The 23,363-nt window shown below is 39.3% G+C and overlaps 1 protein-coding gene across 12 annotated transcripts in view; it reads left to right on the top strand.

Moving 5' to 3' along the window:
• CACNA1C (calcium voltage-gated channel subunit alpha1 C) overlaps positions 1-23,363 on the top strand; it is a 431,380-nt gene that overhangs the window by 24,535 nt on the left and 383,482 nt on the right. For all 12 annotated transcript variants that reach the window (XM_027905723.1, XM_027905708.1, XM_027905715.1 and 9 more), the window contains exons 2-3: positions 4,272-4,593; positions 8,473-8,578. In XM_027905723.1, coding sequence (XP_027761524.1) covers positions 4,272-4,593; positions 8,473-8,578 — 428 coding nt within the window. The remainder of the gene's footprint in view (positions 1-4,271; positions 4,594-8,472; positions 8,579-23,363) is intronic.

The raw sequence follows: 23,363 nt of genomic DNA, 5'->3' as shown, positions 1-23,363 counted from the left end.
GGGCTCCTCTCTTGCGGCAGCCAGTGGCAAGTTCCCCATAAAGCATGATCTTAGGGAGGAGATGATCCTGCATCCTGGAGACGTGCCCTGCCCAACGCAGCTGAGTTCTCAGCAGCATGGCCTCAATGCTTGTGACTGCTGCCTGTTCAAGGACAGATGTGTTGGACACGAAGTCAGTCCAGTGGATGTTGAGGATTGTACGGAGGCAGCGCTGATGGAAGCGTTCTAAGAGATGCAAGTGGTGCCAGTAAATGACCCAGGATTCAGATCCATATAAAAGAGTAGACAGTACGATGGCTCTGTAATTCATTTAAGGAATTAACTGAACACAAATTCCTTTACAATAAACATGTGGCTAACTAGATGAAGTCAAAAAAAGCCCTTAAGTTGTGATTTTATTGTGCCAATAACTTGCCCGCATTTCATACCAAATGGTCACTGCTTAGCTGGGGTTTTCTAATGGTGCTTTTGAGATAGTTAGTAGGTGACTTGACAGACAGTATTAGAATGCAAATGCCACTTATAAAGTCTTTAATGGTCATCACTGTATATTTTAATAGTGATTTTGGTGATTTACTTGCAATCTTACGATGTCAGATGCTTTGAGCATTGTTGTTCATTTCCTGCTGTATAGCAACCTTACCTTTTACTTCTGTGACTTAACTCTGATTTTTGAGACCCGTGCTTCTGTTGTTTCTGCATCTGTTTTAGTTCTGCAAATTCTTGTTTTGCAAAAATGAAAGTCTCTCCCAAAGACTTCGTAATCAAATTTGTTCAGTTGTATGGCCCCTTCTGTTTAATTATTCTTCAAATGCTTAAACTCTTGATCCATAGCATGGAAGTACTTGGGAGAGAAGAATTCTGTGCACCAGCTGGACAGAGTCAACAATACAAATTCTTACTAAAGGGTGGTAGGGATTAGCAGTGTGATGATGCTGTGGATCACAGTGCTTAGTGAGTTATTGCATTTGGGGGGGGGGCTGAATCTCCATTTCCTAGTTCTGGTCAACTTCTAACTTAATAACAATGTAAACAAATATGATTCAAGTGATTAAGGTAGCGTGAAACTCTATTTGTAATGGGGAAATTTACTGAAGTACTTTAACTGCTACGTTGCAAAAAGAAAACAGAAAATCCAGTAACTGCAGCTCTCAGGTTACAGCCAAGTTTTGTGCTGGGGGAGAAATGAATGCCATAGGTGAAATTTCAATGTGGTGCCTCACGAGTTCAATATGTACTGTTCTTACTTCCTAAGAAGTAAGCAGCAAGCATTTAGATTGTAGCATAGAATTTCATTCTCTCTGAAATTCTGGCTATGTTATCCTTGAAAATATTTTGCTCAATTCTTGAATATACCTTCCATGAAACTGTGTGAGCTTCACTCTTAAATTCAACCTATTTCCATAAACTGCCTCTAGAAAAGCCATTTGTCACTGCCATTAGCCATTTGGTACAGATATTGTCTGCAGCCTCTGAGCTTCATAAAATGGACAGATCCTTATCAGTAATCAATATTTGCAATATTTGTTAATATAAATCTGTCATTACTGACTCATCATTTGAAATGAATTTGAGACGAAGTACTTTATTATGGGACTGGTGATTGTGGTAGAAGCAAAACCTATAAAACTACCAAAAGTGTGGGATCCTTAACTTTGCTGGCATATCAAAGTCAAAATGCATGGACTTGAATCCTCATGTGGAACATAACTAATAAGCAATAATAATGAAGACTCTTGACACATTCCCAAATTGCATAAAGGTCTTCATTAAGATGCAGCAGCTGTTTATTTTCAGGACCACATGGTCTAGTCAGCATGATAAGAACACAGTGGAGAGGGATCAGCAAGACTGCCTTTAGTGGAAAACACACACATCTTTCTTATCCACTCTAATGGGTCAGTAAAGAAGAGTTGACTTGGAGAATAATCAGAGTAATTTTCCATTTATTTTTTTTCCTTTCTGGCATGCCTTAGGCTAGGGAGGTCAAATAAATGCTAAAGAAAAAAACTGGATCTGGAACCAGTCTGAAAATAAATATACATCCCATGAGTAGTGCTGTGTACAATTTGCTTAGCCTTAAAAACTAAGTTTGTCTGCCAGTTGATTGCCTGCTTCATCGAGGAAATCTGCTTAGCCTGTATGATTCTGAAAGCTCCTTTTCTTCAGTTTCAAAATCTGAGGGATGTGAATTAACTATTTCCCATTCCTTGTTTCTTTCAGCTTTCCCTTTCACATATCAGTCACATTACTCACCAGCTTCCTTCTGGCTGGTTTGCAACTAGGAGATTTTTCAGTGAGCAGTGACAAGCTCTGGATTTTCCTGCTATGTAATGAAACTCTAACAGCCTTGAAATCTTATTGGCAATGCCTGACATAAAATAACACCTGACTCTATCATGTCCTTCCTTGCAATTCAATGAGATGAATTTAAAAACCTTATATGCTTTCTAGGTAGAGGCATATCCTGTTGCACTCTGTGTGTCAATGTAATTGTATTTATTCTACCTGCTTTAATTCATTAGTAGTGCAGTCAGTGCTCTGATACCTTGGCACTGCACATCCAGCCATGAAATATGCATCTTGGATAATTATTTCTGTTCAAGAACAGCTTTCCAATGCCCTGGGTTTGAATGTCTTTCAGTTGATATTGTAAATGAAACACCATGTGAAGTGGTCTTCTGTTTGCTTTGTCTAGTAGCCTATAAGGAGCCCGGCTGACCTGTTTAGTGGCACCATATTTCTACATTAGTCTCAAGTGGAACATGGTCAGTAGTAGACTTTGAGCTTACTTTGAAATAGAAGGTGGTCTGACTCCTTTATGGGTTTCTCCTGTCTGCCCCCTGCACATGCACTCTTTCTGAAGCAGAGTCTGCTGCTCAGATATAGGGCCAAACACAACTCATGGAGGGTGCAGTGTTTTGAAACCGAGCTCTACTTTTGAGACCTGATGAAGAACAAGATCTGTAGACTCCTTTAACCTGTATCTCAACATATGGGCCACAGCCAAATGTTCACAACAAATAAAAGTAGGCTCTTAAATATTATATAGGGCATACCTAAACATGGTGGTGTTCTTAATCACAGTTTGCTGTTGAGACTTTGTGTAGATTCGATATTGCACTTTTATAACATGTAATTTTATGTCTTCTGTAAAGTGTCTGTAATAAAAGTCCTATAATCCTTCTCAAGTTCTTACAGAACTCAACTCAAGCTCCAAGAAGTAAGGGAATCCATTTTGAAGTTTCAAAATTTGCTCTGTTTGAAGTGACTGAATTTTTGAGTCACTGAAAAAGCCTCCTTGAAGAGGCACAGGTGACTTAACTGTCTTTACTGAAACAATGGAACAATTACACCAGCCTGAAAGGGTGACTTTCATTTTTTGTACTGCTGAGACCTTCTAAATATCAGGCACATGTCACCTGATGAGTATATTCTATTATTATGATTGGACAAAAGAATATACTGCCTCACTCTTGATTAAAAGAGCAGCAACAGTTGGGACTGCTAGGTCTTAACATTCTTGTTAACATATATTTTTTAAGCAAGTGTTACACTATTGATTCAGTATTTTGTCTGTCTTAAAATCAGTTTATCAGGATAAGGAATAGGTTCTGATTTCTAAATATATGTTGGTTGGCCTAAACTATCTGCAAACTTGCCTTTGTGTTCCAGTTTCTGCTTCAGTGCACCTTTTGGTCAGGCTGTTCTTAGGCTTATACATTTGTACATTTTGCAGAGGGAATCAAGCTTATTGTTAACATTTGCTTTATCTCGAGATAATCTTGAAAGTGTAAGGATTTTTATGGTAGGAGTTGAGAGTCTTATTTGGGTGCTTTGTCACATACTAAAGAGCATAGGTAGTGCCTGTCTGTGTGTTAAGGTGATGAGACCTGTCCTCACCTTTTGAGCTTTCAAACAGTCCCACTTGCAAAGTGTGTGGCTAAAAAAGCCAATGGATAGTTTGTTTTCTGTGAATCCTGGAGGCTGTATTGATTGGAGGCACTTGTAACAGCTCAGTATCCATTGGTCTTGTTGAGAGTCTCTTGCAAGATGAAGGATTGCGTAGTATGAGTTCTTTTAAAATGAAGAGTTTGAATTGAAGGAACAAGCTGATAGTAAATGGATATCCTACACTTAATCTTATCCCTTGATTTTACTGATACTGAAGGTTTTTAACACCACCGATTATCTCTCCTGCCATTTAGAGAACGCCTTCACAAATTTCTGTCTGTTTTATTTGATTTTCACTTCTTTCCCCCCTGACACAGGTTCCAACTATGGGAGTCCCCGCCCGGCTCATGCCAACATGAACGCCAATGCAGCTGCAGGGCTTGCCCCAGAGCACATCCCGACTCCGGGGGCAGCTCTGTCCTGGCAAGCTGCGATCGATGCCGCCAGGCAAGCCAAGCTGATGGGGAGCGCTGGCAATGCGACGATATCCACCGCCAGCTCCACGCAGAGGAAACGGCAGCAGTACGGGAAGCAGAAAAAACAGGGTACCACCACAGCCACGCGTCCTCCCCGCGCACTGCTGTGTTTGACACTCAAAAATCCCATCCGGAGGGCCTGTATCAGCATCGTCGAATGGAAATATCCTTTCTGCTGTTCTCGATCAGAAAACTGCAGATCGTTTGGTGCCCGTCAGGTGCCGTTCGGAAGCATGGGGAAATCAATACCTTAAGCTGAAAGGCACTGCTGGGAGCTCAAAGTACATGAATAGTTTTTGATGTCTTAACTGAGATCATTTATGCTGGGGGAGGGGGAAGGGAGGGAGATTAGAGCTGAAGCCTTAACTACACCTGTGTGTTAGAAACCACTGGAAGTTTAAATGATGAAGGTTAGGGGTTGAATTCGGCTCTTTTAAAAACACATGGCCCAGACTGAAATGGATGGGAGATATTCAAAGTATCTGAGGCTGGAATTGAACTGAGTCTATGGGATTGATAGCAGCTCCTGGCTTTCCTTTCTGGGACTTCGATGAGGTGTTTTTTTGTTTGTTTTTGTTTTGTTTTGTTTTTTATAATTTTTGTTGGTTGGTTTGGTCTGGTTTTTTTGTTTGTTTTTGGGGGGTTGTGGCTTTGTTTTGTTTGTTTGTGCTTCGTTTTGTGGGGGGATTGTGGTGGGTTTCTTTGGTGTATGTTTTTGTGGGGTTTTGTTGGGTTTTGTTTCATGTTTTTTGGTTGGTTGTTTGGGTTTTTTTTGGTTTGGTGTTTGTTTTTGGGTGGTTGCTTTCTCGCAGGTGCTACCAGTCAACAGCTCTGGTACTTTGAATTTCATGTTTTATTTGATGATCATGTGACATCACACTCTACAGTATGGAGAAAAGAATGGGGCAAAAGGAGGAGGTAAAAGCCCCCCCAAATTTATGCAGTAAGATCCTGAAACAGGGCGAAGGACTGTTAATTTTATTGGAATTCCACTTAAATGAGTAAGGCTCAGTAATGTATGGTAAGGGATAATGCTTATCTAGAAGAAGGGAAAAAGAAACACTTTACAGTAATCCTGCGACATGTACAAATGCAGTGCAGAGCCAAATCTAAGTGTCTGAACATGAGACAGACTGTGTCATAGACAACAGATAACCACTGACACAGAACTGCAGAATGTAAGGATCAGTGCTGCTCCCCTGGAAAGCCATTGACAGTTTGGCCAAAGCTTGAAGTGCAAGGAGCAAAGCCTGTTTAGTCACCCAAGGCTGATCAGTGCAAGCTGGAATTTCAGTATTTGGTGTGAAAAGCAAGCTGAAATAAAATGTATCTCCCTTGCATCCCTGAAGAGAAAACAATACTAACCCTAATCACAGGCTAATGGGGTGCTTCAGTAAACCAAAAGAAAATGCATGTTTTTAGGGATAGATAAGCTAGTCAAGGGAAGGTTGTACAGAACTTGGCAGTAGTTAGTATGATAAAAAATGAATTAAGGCATTTTAAGACAATATGATAATATTATTCCTTTGGGTGTCTGGTGGGATTTTAGAAAGGTGAAAACAGAAAATGGGTATATTAAATATTGCTGACATAGACGTATTTTTCAGATGAAGAACTTGTTAAAAACGCCCCTGTCAATTCTTAGATGTCCTTAAACTGCCTGCCTACCAATTCCTTTCTTCTTAAGGTGCTAATTTTTAATCCCCTGATTAGGTTTGCTGCTTTTTATTGCTTCTGACATAGCTCTGATACTTTAGGCATAAGATGATTGATGGTGACTAACAGGATGAAGCTGAGTATTGGTTTACTTGCCAGCATACCAGTAACCACAGGTCTTTAGACAGAGCAGAGAGTGACATTCGATCAGCAATGAATGATGGGAATGAGATGTTGTAAACCAGGATACAGCACTGCTGAGATCAAGAGAGGACCAAACAATGCAATTAAATCAGTCCAAATATGCTGAAGCTTGCATTTTTTGGTTTTGTTTGGTTTTGGCTGAGTCGGTGGAAGGTTTTTTTTTTCCCCCACCAGAACCTCTCATTGCACATCTAGTGTTTATAAACATGAAACACTTCAATGGCAAGTAGCAATATCAAAGGATTATGATAAGGTTTAATTTTATTCTGTATTCTGACTTTTCCTAATTGCTGAAAACTACTGAGGAAAGCTTAGCTTAATTTGCTGAACCACTAAAGTTTAAGCATAATAGATATTAAACAAATATCAAATGGTACTTCAGTGGTATTTCTTACCCAAATGTTATAGTGTTAAGAGCCTGAAGGTGCAATTGCATTTATGAAAAAGTAAAACGAATAAATTGCCTTATTTTGCAAAGGTTTAGCTGTGTATTTAATTTTCTGCTTTGTCTGCACTGTATTTGTAGGTGATATATAATTTTATTTTTACAGTGCAATAAAAAGAATAGAAGTAAAAGAAAATATGCATGAATAGTGGTAAGTTAATAGACAATAATCCAACTAAAACAAACAACCAAAAAAAAATCTAGGAAATAAAACAATTAAGACCACCAATATTATATAAACAGGCTGAGGTATATCCCTGAGAAATCTCACTGATTTCACATGTAATCTACCTACCCCGATCTGCTCTTGTTCCTCCACAGTATCATATATCTCCTACTATTAACAGGCTTAAGCACAGGAGTCTGGTGAGATTGGAGTTGAGTCTTCCTTTTGTGAAATGTAGGATATATTTGAGTATAAACAGCAGTCAGGTGCCTGGAATTTGTGTTTATCTTGCAGTTCAACTGCACATAATAGATCTCCAGTTTTTTCCTACCGAAGCCTGCTGAGAACAGTACTCTGCTGACCAAAATCACCCATGCTATGCTGACATTTGGCAGCGCTGCAGAGCCAGTCCCATGGGAGATAAATTCATGCTCAAATGCTGTCTGTGGCACAGGTTATGCTTGGCATTCTCCCTGTCCTATCCTACTCTTCATTCTCCTCCAGAGTACTGGTAAGTTATCCCAGAGCAGAACTCCAGGATATTCTTGCAGGCAACTAAACGTAGACAGACTGTAAATCTGGTCCATGGTCTGAGATGGGGGGACACTTCACAGCAACTGAGATCACTGAAGCAGATGAAGTACAGGCACCAGCAAACAAGGCAGTAGAAAATACCCTTTGATTCCACTGGACAGGCAAAGAACATTGAGGTCACACAGGATTTCTTTGTTGAACATTCCACATGTTTGGTTCCCTCTTCCCCACCCCCAACAAAGTTGGTGCAAGGTTGAAATGCCCAAGAATTGTTGCTAGTTTTTCTGTCATAAGGAACTCTTGACTTCCTGGTGTCCCTAATATACTGTGCAGGCACGTTTGTGTTCCCTGTGATGCCAAAAGAAATGTGAATAAGAGAAGAAGAAATAATCCCTCAAATAATTTTTAGGCAAAACAAGTATACCTGACAGTGCAAGCACATTTTGGACAAAGCCATTTTCTTGCCTTAACAAAATTTATCGTGTTTTAAGCATCTAGCCATGTATGCTTGTATTCCTTGGGCCCTTACATTTAACTTTGAGATGTGAGAGAGAAACCGAGAATGGGGGAAAAGAAATACAGCAACAAAAGGAAATCAAAACAAAACCAAAAAAAACTTCAAACCAAAATGTTTGCTAAAATTATTTGAGAATTTGTAAATGCAGATGGAAAAACACCAAGAGGAACTAATCCCAAGAGGAACAAAGGCAGTCCTTCTAGAGCAGGTTTCTGTTAATAAAAATAGTACAGCCACACTAGAAGGAAAATCGGGAAAATGCAATCTAAATAAATTAAAGAAGAAAAAAAACCTTTAAGAAATCTGTGTTTACTCTGGCACGCGACTGGCCTGCACTGCTTTTGACATATTAGGAAGATTCTTGGCTGGAAGCTCCTAAAAGCACTTAAAAAGGCATATGCTTCTTTTCAGAATATAAGGGGCTTGGAATGCTTTCTTTAAACAGAATTCTTATAAATTTTGTTTTTATTTTATTTGTGCGTGTACATTTTGAAACAATTTCCTTAACTCCATTCCTCAGACCATTTGAAATAATTATTTTACTGACTATTTTTGCCAATTGTGTGGCCTTAGCTATCTATATCCCCTTTCCAGAAGATGATTCCAATGCCACCAATTCCAATCTGGTAAGTCCTCGATGGTGTTTGGTTTTGCTGTTTTGAAAGTCCTTTTGAAAAGCGATCAGAGACTGTTGAAGCTGGGGAACATAAATATATCCACCAACTGTGAGAACTTTATAAAAATTGGATTTGACTGCTATGTCTTGTTTATTCCCATTAGCACCTGTTACAGTCGAGCTTGGATTTAGAAAAGAATGTTCCAAAAGCTCTGCAGATGCACAGTGGTGTTCAGGTTAACTATGTGGTGTTCAGGTTAACAAATCTCTGTGTGCTGCAGAAGTGCTTGGTGACTTTTAAACTGCAGGTATTTGTGGAAGAGATCCTTTAATTAGAGATTATATGGTGGGTTTTTGTCTTAAACTGTGCTGGTGTGAAATCAATACTGTCCTCCTTTAGGTGATACCCGGGAGCACAGCTTGATGACGGATTTCTGGGAAGTACAGGAATGCTTGCATTTCAGACACATGTATTTATTTGGTTGAACAGGGCTTGTGTGGTTATTTTTTTTTTAGTTGTGTTTTTCTTGGTTTTTTAATTCTTCTCTCCTATTGGGGCAATATAGCTTTTCTTCTGTCACCACTGATGCCAGTGTTGGTACTTAGGGATAGAGCTATCCATATAAAAAGGCAAGAGTGTTTACTTTTGGCTTAGCATGAAACCATAGCCAAGAATTTTGTCCAGTAAGAGCACAACACAAAACAGCTCTGGAACGCTGTTCACTGAATTAGCAGAAAAGATTATTTTTCTTCTCAAGTATGTGAACAAATCTCTATTTGTCTGGTTGAATCAGGATGAGAACTTATTCCCAGAGTTCTGGGAGCTGGGATGCTATTTCCTGATTAAAATTTATTGAGACTTAAGAAATTTTGGAGCAATAGTGGAGGAAAACAAAAGCCATACTTCTAAAGTAGCGACAACTGGGATGGCTGACAGACGTTGTAATTCAGAAGATTCATGCTGTTCTTGGAAGTCAGTAATTTCATTAAATATCTCTTGAAGTTTAATAAAACACATTACAAACCTCATGAATTGCTGAAACAATACTTCTTTGTTAAAGAAAAGGAGAGGGGAGTAAAAAATTTGCAGTGGAGTGCATTTGCACTGTAACTCCTTTAAGAAGTGTAAAAATAAGAGCAGGAGGTGATAAATGATTGTTAACTAATCTCTATGTTCACACTATATGTGAGCTGATATTTTTTTTCTTTGGCTGCTCCTTGTTAGCATGACTTAGTGTTTAACAATAGCAAATTGTGGTGTGTATGTTTAAAAAACTTCAGTATGGCATCTCTCAAAAATTACTATCTTTTATTTAATAAAAAGCAGATCCAAACAATCCTTTGGTAAGAAAGGCAGTATTGTTCATTGCATGCTCTGACTTTTGGGGCTAAAAGAGGAAAATGAAGCAGATTTGAAGGTCAGAGGACTCACAATTTGTCTTGAACTTAGTTGGTTGTGGGTATTTGCCTTAGTTGAGTGAGGAGACTGCTGGCTAATACTAGACTGGAAGTATGTTCATAACTGAATGAGATATATTGAAACTGTTCTACTATCAAGAAATATGTTCCCCTTGCTATTCTGCATCTGTTTTCCAAGGCATCTCTTGAATCATTCGGTCAGTCAATCAAAACACTCATGTTGTTTGTGAGTAGGATTTAAAAAAAAACTCAGCCAAGCAAGAATTATCGTCTCAGGAAAGTTTGGAAATGTTATAGCCTTGAGGATGAGGAGGCATTGTTAATTTATCTAAATAGCTGTTTCACAGAATAAGGGGAGAACAAAGTTAAATGAGGAGTCTGCTTCAGTCCACTTTTTGTCCTGTGTGTTTTAATGGAAAAAAAATAATTAAAAATGGAAAATGGGATGCTAATGTATCCCATGAGGGACTTGTACTGGTGCAATCAAGACTCTCTTCTACACTAGAGATCAAACCCTTGAGCTCTGACTGCTCAGTAGGCTTTGGTCCTGTGATCTTTTCTTAGTCTGTGTTTGTGGTCGTTGGGTTTTGTGTGCTTTGTGGGTTTGTTGTAGTTGTTTTCTCAGTGATGTACCTGTCTCTTGGCATGTCTATACTGCTGTTGAGAACGTCACGTGCTGCACTTTGTGTGTAAAGTTCTAAGCAATACAGAGGGGAAATGTAGGCAAACGGGTGAGATAAGGGTGGACAAACTGTTAGCTGTGTTTTGGAATGGGGTGAAAGAACAGATGAAACTTGGAGTCAAAGGGAAGCTATTCCATAAGGCAGGAACTGTACAAGAGTGGGCCTTACTGTCAGAGAGCCAAACTGTACATGGGAGAGACGAGAAAGAAGCTGGGCTTAATAATATGTTTGTGTAAAAGCCCATGTACTCCCTCCATCTTTTCAATCTTTTTCTACCTGTGAGCATGTATTTCACTGTCAAATTTATTTTGTACCCATGAAGTCCTAGAGCTCCAAAGGCCTTAATCTGATACAGGCAATGAGTCTGTGTGCAATGTGTGCACAGAGGTGTGTACTGAGCAGAAGTGTGACTGGATGTGTGCAGAATCCTTGTAGCTGCCCAGAAGAAATCTTCCCTGTGTAAGAACTCTTGATTCACTTCCATTTCGTAGTTTAGTCTTGTTTAGGGTTAAAGCTACCACAGAAACTCCCTCATCCCTGGTTTCCTGAGCCATCTGTAACTTCTTGATTCACAAGAAACTTTCTACAGAAAACATGTTGGGCAGTAACTGTTTTACAGGGTCTGAAAGTGAGAGAACAACAGTTCTCCAATAAGCTGCCACATTTCCCTTAGGGACTGAATATTCCTTCCCAAAGGTTTCCTTATAACTTTTCAAACAAGGTTTTCCTTGGTACCTGAAGTAATTCAGTCAGTTGTTTTTAACAAGCTAATGGAGTAGAGGGTGGTGAGGGAAGAGAAAGGAATTCTAGATTGTGTGAGTGGCTTCTTTCCTTCTCTCTCTAAAAGTGAAAAATGAGACCTACACAATATTTTGATGAATAATTTTCCTGTATGAATTTCCTACCTGTGACCAACCATTGGTCAAAGAGGGCACACACAGTGTTGTCTGCCTTCCACAGAAGTCTTGGAGGCTCATTTACCTGTACAAAACCATGTCTCTATTTTAATAAGCCTTATCTTTATCTGCAAGATGTATTTGATGTGATGCCACAGTGATGAGCTTTTGAACTAATGCTCACTAGTCCAATTCTTCACTAGTCCAGTAAAGAATTCCTTCCCTTTTGCAGGAATTGTGAATAGCTGTTATGTATTACATAATATTACAGGTTTAGGCCAAATACCACATGGATGTTCTGACTGTTTCTCTGCACTCTGTCTTCCTATAATAATAATTCCTGTAAATCCTCAAGCCATTTTTATCAAGTCTAGAGATGGTAACTTGGACTGTGAAGCACTTTCATTTTCTAAATGCCCAGTTATACTAAACCCCAAATTTCACATTTTTATGCTCCTTGCAGTGTCTTTGTCACTGGCTTTAAGAAAAATGCCAGAACAATATGATATACCCTGCAATAAATGCTTGAAATTGGCTTCGGCAGTTTTTATATGTTACTTCTGCAGTGTGTTCCTGGAAAAGCATTGAACTTGCACAAATGGAGGGGAGTCATATGAGGTGCAAAATTTTTTTTGTGTGAATGGAATCGCTGAGACTTTGTTTAAATTTGCTTGTAAAGTAAAATTCTGTGCAAAGAGCCATTGTGTATTAATGCAGTCAGGAAGATTGGAGCTAGTTTGAGGGGAATTAAAGTTACCCTGCATCAGAGGCTGCAACTGATAGGAGGCTTTCTGCTTTTGTCCATGCAATTATGTATTAGAACAGAGATAACAGAACAAAACTATAGACTGCCTAAGATAGGAAGCTGAGAGGAAAATGCTTCTGTCACTTTACTGGCAACTGCAAATGGCACAAGCCTGGCCAGTGTCACAGTGTGGTGATAACATAATGAGGTTAAGACCAAGGTTTGCAACACGTTTCAGGGAAGGCAGCTCAGCTGGTTGTTTATGCTTTGGATAAAGAGCAGGAGAATATTCCTAGTGTTGTTTTGATAGCTCTGCTTTCCCTTTCTTGTCCTTATTACAGGAAGGAAATCCTGTTGTACACTAGTTAAATTTTAAAAATAGGTCTCTTGTGTTTATATGTGAGCTTATAATGGGATGTCACCTTCAGACTAATTTGTTAAACCTGAAATAGGACCCTGTGAAAGAAAAAATGGGATTTCTGCTTGCTTGTTAGTGCTTTTGCCAGGTTCTATCTGCCTATGGAAGGGGGCTTGTCTTTCAGGAAGGTGTGGCTGCTTTATTAACTGGTGATTATGGTACTATCCACTTGAGCTGGTGATTCATGTGTTAAAAAAGTAGGAAGTGTCTTTAGTTTTTTTTTTTTCTTTTGCATTTTCAGCAGGCTGACACAATACATGTGGATGTGACTATCTATTATGTTTCTATATATTGGCATAACAAAATTAAACATATTTTGTGTCCAGAATTCTGGAGTCACCAGATTGAACAGTCGCTCAATTTGTCTTGTGCAAAGTCAGAAACAGTTGAAGAGCAAAGGGTGGGTGAGAGGGTCAGGAAAAGAAAGGGTGGCTTTTGTGCATAAGGGTGATGAAGAATACTGCACAAAGGCTTTTGGTTCTCTGGTGTCATTGCTATCGTGCTCCTGTGTGACAGAACGTGAATAATGAGAGATACTAACTCCAGGGGTGAGGTGCAGGGGGGGATAGAGAGCATACCAAGCTAATAAGCTCTGATAGGTTTATTACCTTGGGCCTCATGCCAGCACTGCTACAGCTTGGGAGAGGGTATAGAACTTGAGAAGTGAGGAATAAGTGACAGAAACTGAAGAGAGATGCTGAGGAGTTTGGAAAGGGACGGGAGTCAGGATGAGGAGAAGAAAAGAGATTTTGCCAAAAAATCCTTCAGGACTTCTTCCAGAAAGATTGTGAATTACTGTGTGGTTCTAAGGAAGTTAAATATGATGGAATTTAGGCTCAGCACTTCCCGAAGTTCTCATAAGTCCTGCCTCTTGCAGGGAGAGGCTGATACTCAATATCTCTAGGTGTAGTGAAACACAGGGTGGAAGAATAAGCTTTGGGTTTGAGAGCAAGACATTCAAGCTGGTCTGCTGGTCCTGGTGTTGGTAAACTGTGTGGCCTTGGATAAACTGCTGTCTCAAGTTTCCCATCACACAGACCATTAGAGAAAATGCTGTAGAAAGACTGTCAAGGAAAGCATAAAATCTGTGGCAATCAATTCCAAAACAGTGGTGACTAACTGGAGAAAAAAAGGTAAAAAGTAGCATTTTTTTCCTAATGTAGTGGTATAATTTCCTAGGCTTTATGGAGATGCAACTGGTAAAGTGAAGATTGACATCAGTGTTACTAGGAGGACCAAAACTGCTGGGTTCCCTGAGTCCTGATCAAATCCCAGCCTTCTGCTTCTCTGTATACCAGTGACCCCAGTGTCCTCAACCAGTCTGTGCTTCCTTTTGTTAGCCACTTCTACGTCTGCTCTGAGATCTTTCATGTCTGTGTCCCCATTTTTTGTTGCTTTTTAGATTCATTATCTTTGCATTGCCAAGTAATTTTCCTCCTTCCAGTACAGCTTCTACCAGACCTGTCCCGTTTTCTTTTTCTTTTTCCTTCTAATTTCAGTCTTCCTTCCACAGTGGTTTCATATGTTTCCCACCTGTTTCCTCATTTGATCTCGGTGCTATGTTCACTTAGCTTCAGCTTCCTGACTACTTCTCTTGTTAATTCTACTCTTAAATTCTTTTCTGCTCCTGAAGCTGGTCTCTGTAATCAAGTAATTAATCCCACTGAACATTCTAGACTTCATCTTTCTTATTTCCTTGCTCCATTCTCCACACATTGATTTCTTAGTCTGAACCTGTCTCTGGTTTGGCCTTAACCCTTTTGCTTTTGAGATCAGTGTCCTTCTCAATGATGTCTGGATGCCAGCAGTAGAAATAACAAGAAGGCAGCCTCAATTCAAAGCTCAGTTGCTTTATTCCAGCTTGATTCAGAGCAGACGAGAACAGTTATTGCCTGGGTCCTCGAATACCTCTGTAGCCCTTGCACATCTCTGTGGATGTGACTCACATTCTGGTCTGCAGAAGGTGTAAGATCGTAGAATCAGAGAATGGTTTAGGTTGGAACGGATCTTAAAGATCGTCTCGTTCCAACCCCTCTGCCATGGGCAGGGACACCTTCCACTAGACCAGGTTGCTCAAAGCCCCATCCAACCTGGCCTTGAGCAGTTCCAGGGATGGGGCAGCCAGCACTTCTCTAGGCAACCTGTTCCAGTGTCTCATCACCCTCATAGTAAGGAATTTCTTCCTAATGTCTAATCTAAACCCGTTCTTTGTCAGTTGGAAGCCTTTCCCCCTTGTCCTATCGCTACAATTCCCAATGAAGAGTCCCTCTCTGTGTGTCTATGAAATCTCCTTTCAACCCTCTCTTCTTTAGGCTGAACAACCCCAGTTTTCTCAGCCTGTACTCATAGGGAAGTGCTTGATTAGTATTTGTAATGGCAGTTTGGGCTTTAGGTCTCAGCAGGTCTCTGAGGAGCCTGTGCAGGTGGAGGTTTTCAAAAGCTGGTTTGGCCACACTTAAGTTGATGGGCAAGGCAAAAGTCGCAGTCCCAAACACAAAAGCCTTTATTGTGGTAGTTCACATGAACTTGTTGCAAAGAATATGTTCACTACAGAAAATAGTTGTTGAGATTTTTTTATTAAACTAGGATAAATCAATGGATATTATTAAACTGGGTTTTTTTCCCACCGTGCACAAATATTCAGAAAGCAGAATGGAAAACTCATATGAGCTGGTAAAATCACAATTAAAAGCAATTGAAAACAGTGTCTTAATAATTGAAGTCTTGGGTAGCTTTAACAGAAGTAGTACAAGAGATTCACCTCCATTAATATCTTCCATTTTAAAACGTAGCACAGTGCTTCAGTGAATGAGTGAGATATTGAAAAGTACCTTAATAGGCTTTCAAAATTAAATAATGAATTATATCTAATGCTGTAATGAAATCCAGTACATTTACATTAGACAGTATATAACATAATAAAGAAAAGAGGATTAGGAGACCGAGGGGGAAAAGTAGGTTTCAGATATGATTTGAAAGTGAAATATGTGCTTTTGAGGCAAAATTCAACTATTCAAGAAGGACTGACCTGGTTTAGAGGAGCTGCAGAGGAGGGACCTTTGTATAAACAGCTCTAAGACTGGTAGAAAAAGTGGATAGTTGTATTCCTTACAGTAGGACCTTAAGTGTACGTTTTGTGTAAGTAGAACTTTAAGAAATAGTGACTTGAAATTTGCAGGTTGCATGCTTCTGTGTAAATGATTTTGAAATTTTAATTATATATTCTGGTTCTGATTGATGGCAAGTTTATTGGTTTAATCCAAACATTAAGCCATTTATCCCATTTCTTTAGACAGCTCTGATTACCATTTTCCCTTTCATTATGTACAGGCTTTCTAAATCTTTGACTTAAAAAGTGTGTTAGATTTTTTTTTTTTTTAGGTGGCAATTATTCTTGTTTATCAATCCTCAGGTTCACTGTAGGATTTTTTTTTGTGTGTGTGTTTTGTTTGGATTTTGTTACTACTTGTTTCACCTTTTCAGGAAGGAGAAAAAAATGTGGAAGTATTTAAGTACCATTGTCCTGCCACTACAAAAGTTAGAGAGTCTTTCAAAAGCAGTGGAAATTTCCAAAATGGCAGGTACTTTTTGTATTCTCCTTTTGAAAGAAGTATCTTTATCGTTCTGTAATCTGTGGGATGTCAGACTTCTGTTCATGAGTTCTTCAGAATCCTTTTAATGACTCTAGGAAATAAGCATCTAGAAAATCTAGAAATACAATGGAACACATATGACCTTTAGATTCCTTCATGTATAGTTTGTATTATACTAGATTCTTGGGCTTTTAGTCAGGCAAACTTCTCATTGACTTCACTGGAGTTTACTTGACTGTTACCCAAATCCAACCACTAATTTAGTGCATGCCATTGAAAAACAATTGTTAGGACACTGGGCTTTGCTGACATCTACAAAATCATTGACTCTAACGGCAATGCTCCATGTAGTTGTGCAAACTAGAAAAAAAAACCCCAACAACTTTTCATAGTTCTCTTAGAAATAGAAGAATGGACGTGCTGCTTGCCAAGGGACAGAATTGCCAAAAGGGAAGAATGTGTTTTGTGAGTTCGTCAGAGTTTTGACGGGCTATTCCTCTCAAGGACAATTCCTATTTTCCCCCATGTTTTCTAACTCCTAAAGCAGGAGGGTCTGTGTGTCATAGCAGCTCTTCAGTCCTCGTGGCTGAATGACAGCCTGTACTTCCAAGCAAGCTAAGACCATGCATGAATTTGACCCTTGAAATTATGGTTGAATTTGTCAACAACCTTGTGGAAGAAAATCTCTTTTCTTGTTGTACGATAACCATGAAGAGCCTTTACTCAGCAAAGATATTTCTCAGTTAAGAATATGATGTTGGAAGCTGACCAGTTAGGGAAAGACTTCCAGTAAGCAGCAGGAAATTAATGTCTCTTCAGTATGTTGCATTTCTGGTAGATGCTGAGAAGTTGGCATAGTAGATTATCTCCTTAAGACATCCTCAACTAGTTCTGTTTCAGCTAAGCCTAGGCAAGGGAGCTGGATCATTTCTGGACAACAGTGTTTTTCTAACTTTTTGCTATAACTTTAATAACTTGTGATGATCTGTGGGACACTAGGGAACGCATATTTTGCTCCACTGAGACATTTTAATGGTGTACAGCTTTAGAGTTTTATACACGCATGATGTAAATTAATGTCACAGTGAGCTTATCCATGGAGACTGCTTTAGGCTTGGATGCTGAACAGCTGGCCAAAGGAGCACACCTGCTCTTTGAAAGCTGTTACCCTCCTGGGATTGCTGCTGTACAGTTCCTTTAGAGTCTCTCTAACAGTGGTGTCAACACTTTAGCCCCATGCACTAAATTTGGCAATGGCACGAGCAAGATGCCCAGCTCCCATAGTATAAGCTTTCCAGAATGGAAATGGCATGTATGGATTTGCTGGCAAGCATGCGACTGTTTCTCAGGCTGTCCTGATAAATTTGCACTGATGGAGAGTTTGGGGTTTTGGAATTCATCCTCTTCTGCTGGTTTGCCATTGTCTGTTGCTTGTAAAATTTATATTTAGGTAGCTTATATTAGAAACTGAAGCGAACATCCTTTGCATGTGATTATCTTCATCTGGTATGTTGAAATGTTTTTCTAGTTAACAATAAATGTGCTTAATCTTTTACTATTACCCTTTGATCTGAAGCATAATGAATGCTTTTCATGTGGACACTTTTAAATGTTTTAGTTCTATTATATCCTCTCAAATATAAAACCTCACGCAGAAGCGGAACTTGTATGCAATTTTATTATTATTATTTTTATCCATTGAAAACCATGTACAGTTCTGTTATCCTTGTGTGGCCTTATTGTCTGAGTCACTCTAACACAAGAATCCCTGTTTAGAAGAGATTATGCAGCCAAACATGTGGTCACAAAAGATTTTTAAAGATCTAGTTGCATAATTGTTTCACAATCTAAACTTGTATTTAAAAACAAACAAACAGAAAGCTTCTCCTCATTATGGTCGCCAAGATAATGTCTGAATCTGAACAAAAGGCACATCAGTGCCCTTCAGGAGTAGTTGACTGAGATGAAAGACTGGAAGTTGAAATAACATGGAAGAGAATGCACAGCTCCTATAGCTGTAAAAGCTGAATTTTAGCAATGGCAAAGGAAGATCTCAAACACACATGAGTTTGGTATCGCTGTGGTGACAGGTACTGGGGCATTGAACTGTTAAGGGTTGTTCCTCTGTACAAGGAAATCTGCTGCTTCTGCTCCTTTAAATCATTGCCATCCTTGCAACAAAGGGAAGGAAACGGGATTTCCAGCTTCCCCACTTCCATTAAATACCTCAGGTGCCTCCTGAGTCCAAGAAGCTAACTGAGCATTTGCTTGTGTAAATACTGGATAATCATGTGCAACTATAGGAACTGGAGTGGTGCTGTGTTTTCATCTGGAGTTTTCTATACAATCCAGTGCTGTATGTCAAAGTAGGGAGTTAAAAGCTGGCATCTGCAAGTAGATGTCCGGGCTGAATGTGCAACAGTGGCATACATCTTGTATTGCATTGATTTCTACCAGCAAGAATCAGATAAATCTACTTCTAACAAACAACTTGTATCCTAATTTTTATAAGTCAATAACCATGATATATTCTTCCCTTATTCAACCTCAGCCGAGTCTTAGCTGTGAATCAAGTCACTGGCTATTTTACAGCTCCTATCTTTATTTAACGTTTTCATTGTATCCCACTTCTCATTTGACAATTATACAATTTTTATCCATCTCAGGGGTATGTGTGATGTTTTCCTCCTGACACAAATAAATTCTTGTTTATAGCAGTTCATACTCCAGCATTACCCGTTACTTACTCAAATGTTTAATACATTTTACAATACATTTAAAAATTACATTTCAGTTTTCTCTTCTTGGGTTTTTTTTTTCCCCAGTATTGCATATAAATATTAATGTCCAGATCTACTTTGTGTCCACTTTTAATTGTCCCTATGATAAAACCAGCACTGCTGCTGCTGCTTTGTTTTTCTTTTGACACATCAGGCTGTTGGATGCAAGTATTTGACAACTCATAGGGGAAAAAGGAAGAAGCAGATGAAACCAAGTTGAATGTTTTAGCTTTTCAGAGGCCATGAAAATGAGAATGTGCTTGACTATTTCTGATCTTTCTGTACTCATATCTTATGGAGTGAAAGGAAAAGAGAAGGAAAATATATATGCTGAAGTGTATTTATAACTTTCAGAAGGTCTAATTCTGCTAAGTTTTGAACCTGTACTTAGCAGTCGTTGTACAGAGGATTTGACTATATGTGGGACATGGCATTTTAAAGGTGTAAAGAGCAGGAGCTAATCTAGGGAAAATGCATTGTGGTATTTGAGAGGAGTGACTGCTGATACAACCTTGGAAGTACTTCTGATAAATAGCAGTTGAAATAAATTCGGTCCTGGCTGACAGTTCCTTTTGGAAATGTTTACCTTTGCTTTCACATTTCAGTATGTATTGAAAAAGGAGAGATGTATTGAAAAGGAGAGATGTCGATCCCCCTTCCAGAGGAAGAGAGATCACAGCTTGTATTCAAGAGATCACAGCTTGTATTCAAGTTGCTGCTCATGTGTTTCTCTGCTGTGTTCACCTTGGTTACTTCAAGTCATTTTCCACAGTAGACAGGTAACATTGTTGGGCTCTAGTGTGAATCTAAGGGAGTATGTTTAAAACAGAGTTTTCTGTGGTTCATTCCCTCCTTTCACCATCCAGACCTGAACTGACATGGCTCCCAGCTTGTGTGGCCACTGTGCTTATTAATAAAGCACAAAGAAATGTTTCATTGGATGGTAACTTATTAAAAGAGACTTTTTTTCCTTTTCTGAATAGAATGGTAATTTCCCAAGCAGGTGAGGCCTTTCACTGTCCTCCCATGGGTGACTGTTTGAGCTTTGATCAGGAGAGTGTTAAAAATTGCCTCTAATCAATGCATGTGCATACATGGACAGAGGACTGAGCGCAGATGAACACAGTGATAACCACAGTGCTCTGTGTGCCTCTGGCTACAGAAACTGATGTGCCTTCACTGTTCCAGTCCAGAAGGCAAAACTGGGCTCTGCAGAGCCTTTGACCTTTTGAAAGCATGAAAATCCATAGGGAGCTGAAAATTATTCCTTTTTCATTGAACTGCTTAAAATAAAGTGGCCTATGACCTCTTGAAAGTATGTCTGACCCTGTGGGACTAGGGAGAGACCAAGCGAACTAGACCATAGCAGGACCCAGAGGTGAACACAGACTTGAAGTTTTGGGCAAATTCCATAGATCAGACTGTATTGTGAAGTGGGAGGTGATGATTTCAAGCACCTGGTCTTGCTTTCCACTGGTCATGTAAATTAATGCAATAACTTCTCTATCAAGAAAACGGAAGATGTGTATAGCATACTTGTAAGGACAAGCTCACTTCTAATTTAAAACTGCTAAAGAATATTGTAATCTGAAAGGTCCATAATTTTTTCCGTTTTCACTATTTCCTGCCTGATACTTTTTTTTTTTTTTTTTTCTCTCCTGAAAGGATGGCCACTGGAGGTAGATGAAGTTTTCAATATTACCCTCTCTAGCACAGCATCAAAGTTAATAGCTCATTGGACATCCTTTGCAATCTTATTAGCCATGTTATCCAAAGATTTGCCCTGATGCTTGTGTTCAGCTGACCTTGGATGTGATCTGAAAACCACCCTGAATAACTCCTATTCTCCAATTTGTTCTAACAGTCTGATGAGTTCGACCTGCATTCCCTGATCCCAGACATGCACCTTTGTTTTTGACTATGCTGAAACACATTGTTCGATAGTTTCCAATTCTCTGATAAATACCCTTAAGCCTGCACTGCTTTAGCAAAATTGGAAACATGCAGGTTGATCTCAGTTGGTAAGTGAGTCTTGCTTGAGCAGCTTGCAAACAGCATGTTGTGTTTCTTCTGCTGTTTGGCTACTCCTGTCATGTCCCTCCATCTTCTCACCACTGTACCTGCTGGAGCCCTGTGTTATATACAAGTAATTTTGTAGTTACTCTGTTCTGCTATCAGTAAATACATTTTAATTGGACTGAAGAGAAAGAGAGACTGATTGTGAGCTTTGAGGCTGTTGTATTTACTTGCCATATTAAAACCTGTTATTTTAGAAACCCTGGTCTAAATCAGAAAAGCAAGAACTGAAAGCTTGCAAGCAAATCCAGATCTTGCTTCCGAAGACACAGATAAGAACATACACTCCTTCATCATACAAAAGTGAATAAAGGGGTGATGATTGTAAAGCAAACACTGAGGGGAAAGTGGCTCGTAGAATAATGCAAAGAAAAAACACTGAGTCAATTTTAAAAGCCCTCGTTATGCCTGGCCAGCAAGGATTGTACAACAATTTGTTCAGATGTTTAATGCCAGAAAAAGAAAATGTTCCTGCTTCAGGATATTTGCCACTTTCTTTGCAATAGCAAAATACTGTATACAGCCCTAAATGTTTTGGGATCTAATCTCATCATATCCATCAAATGACCATGCTTGAGGTATTTATTGATGAGACTGGATAAATCCTACCTGAAGAGAACATCACTTGTCATGGAGTGAGTAAAATCCTGGGCACGATGCCAGACTCTCAGGGACAGTTTTGCCTTGATCGCATATAGGGATTTTTACTTGTCTTTGTTTCCATCACGGAATGCCAGAACAGGGAGAAAAAAGGCAGGAAGAAAGCAAAAGTACTCCATGTGTTCCATGTATTCTCACATGGATGTTACTTAAAAATTAAAATCTGCTCATTGCCTCATTGTTTTCTGTTAAAAAAAGAAAAAAAGACTCCTAACTTCATTTTGGATGATAGTGTATGCTAAACATGAATCAGATACAATACTGCCTCTCAACCTAAATTAATTTTTTTTATGCTGAAATGCTCATAATCCTGTGGCAGCAGAAGGTAGTTTACAATAAATAATCTTACACTGGACTGCTGATAAATAGGCTGAGTTCTCGGTAGATTATTTCTTGCTCCTAGGTGATGTTTTGTTTCAGTGAGCAAAAATTCATTTTCCAGTGAATCATAGAGAAGTCTATACACTTTAAAGATGGAAAATGACCAACACATAAGCAATCTTTTATGACTTTCAGTAAAACCTTTTGTTTTGATAGCTTATTAAAATGAATTTTTCCACTTGGGAGCTGATTGACTGACTTGTGCAAGGAGCAATACTTTCCACCTATTCCCTATAGCCTCACAGGAAAATATCATTCCTGGACAAAAGTTGAGTCAGGAGACAGAAATGACTCATTCTTTGTACCATTCCCCTCTGACATTACTTCATGAACAATCAAGAGGTTTAGTCTGAAGTATTACTGTTGTATAAGAATGCAGAGAGTTTACATTAACTCTGGAGGAGAATGAAACAAGGATTTGGAAGTAAGGTCCCTTGAGGGTTGATAATTGCATCAAGCTGAGGAAATCCCCTAAGCTGAAAATAATTGAAGGCTGGGAGAGGTACAAGCCTGTCCTGTCATTGGTCTTCCTTTGGATTGTGACTGTGGTCACTCCTAGAGGCACAGTACTCAGTTGGATGAACTCCTTTTTTTGGAGGGGTGGAGGAGCCTGAAGACCAGAACTTTGGGATTCAAAACCCAGGAAGAGTCCAAGACTTTGCTCTGTGGTTTTGTGGCCAACCTTCTGCTGGCCACAGAGGGGAAGGAAAGAAAGGGAAACAATTTACTTTGAATATATGTCTTCAAAAGTCGGTAGTGTTTGACTTCTCGTAGGGCCATAGAATGGGTTGGGTTGGAAGGGGCCTTAAAGATCATCCAGTTTCAACTTCCCTGCCATGAACAGGAGCGTCTCCCACTAGACCAGGTTGCTCACAGCCCTATCCAGCTTGGCCTTTTAGTAAATTTGTTTTAACAAACATAATTGTAGCATAAGACAATAATTGTAAGTGAAGCTGAAGATTTGTGGTTTGTTATTATAATCAAATCTGAGGGAAGAGGAAGGTTGCAGGTTGTCAACTGAGATGCTCATCCTCAAACAGTAATGTAGGAACCACAAAACTCAGGTAGACATCTGAAAATGCACTTTTGTCTCAAATTGCTAATTTTGTTGGTAATAATGTTTGGTTTCATATGTATTGTGGAC

The sequence above is a fragment of the Empidonax traillii genome, unplaced genomic scaffold (genome assembly GCF_003031625.1).
Source record: "Empidonax traillii isolate 1590-97213 ecotype Southwest subspecies unplaced genomic scaffold, ASM303162v1 scaffold25:size3598162, whole genome shotgun sequence".
Lineage (NCBI taxonomy): Eukaryota > Metazoa > Chordata > Aves > Passeriformes > Tyrannidae > Empidonax > Empidonax traillii.
The sequence above is the reverse complement of the archived record's forward strand: the minus strand, read 5'-3'. Positions and strand labels throughout refer to the sequence as shown.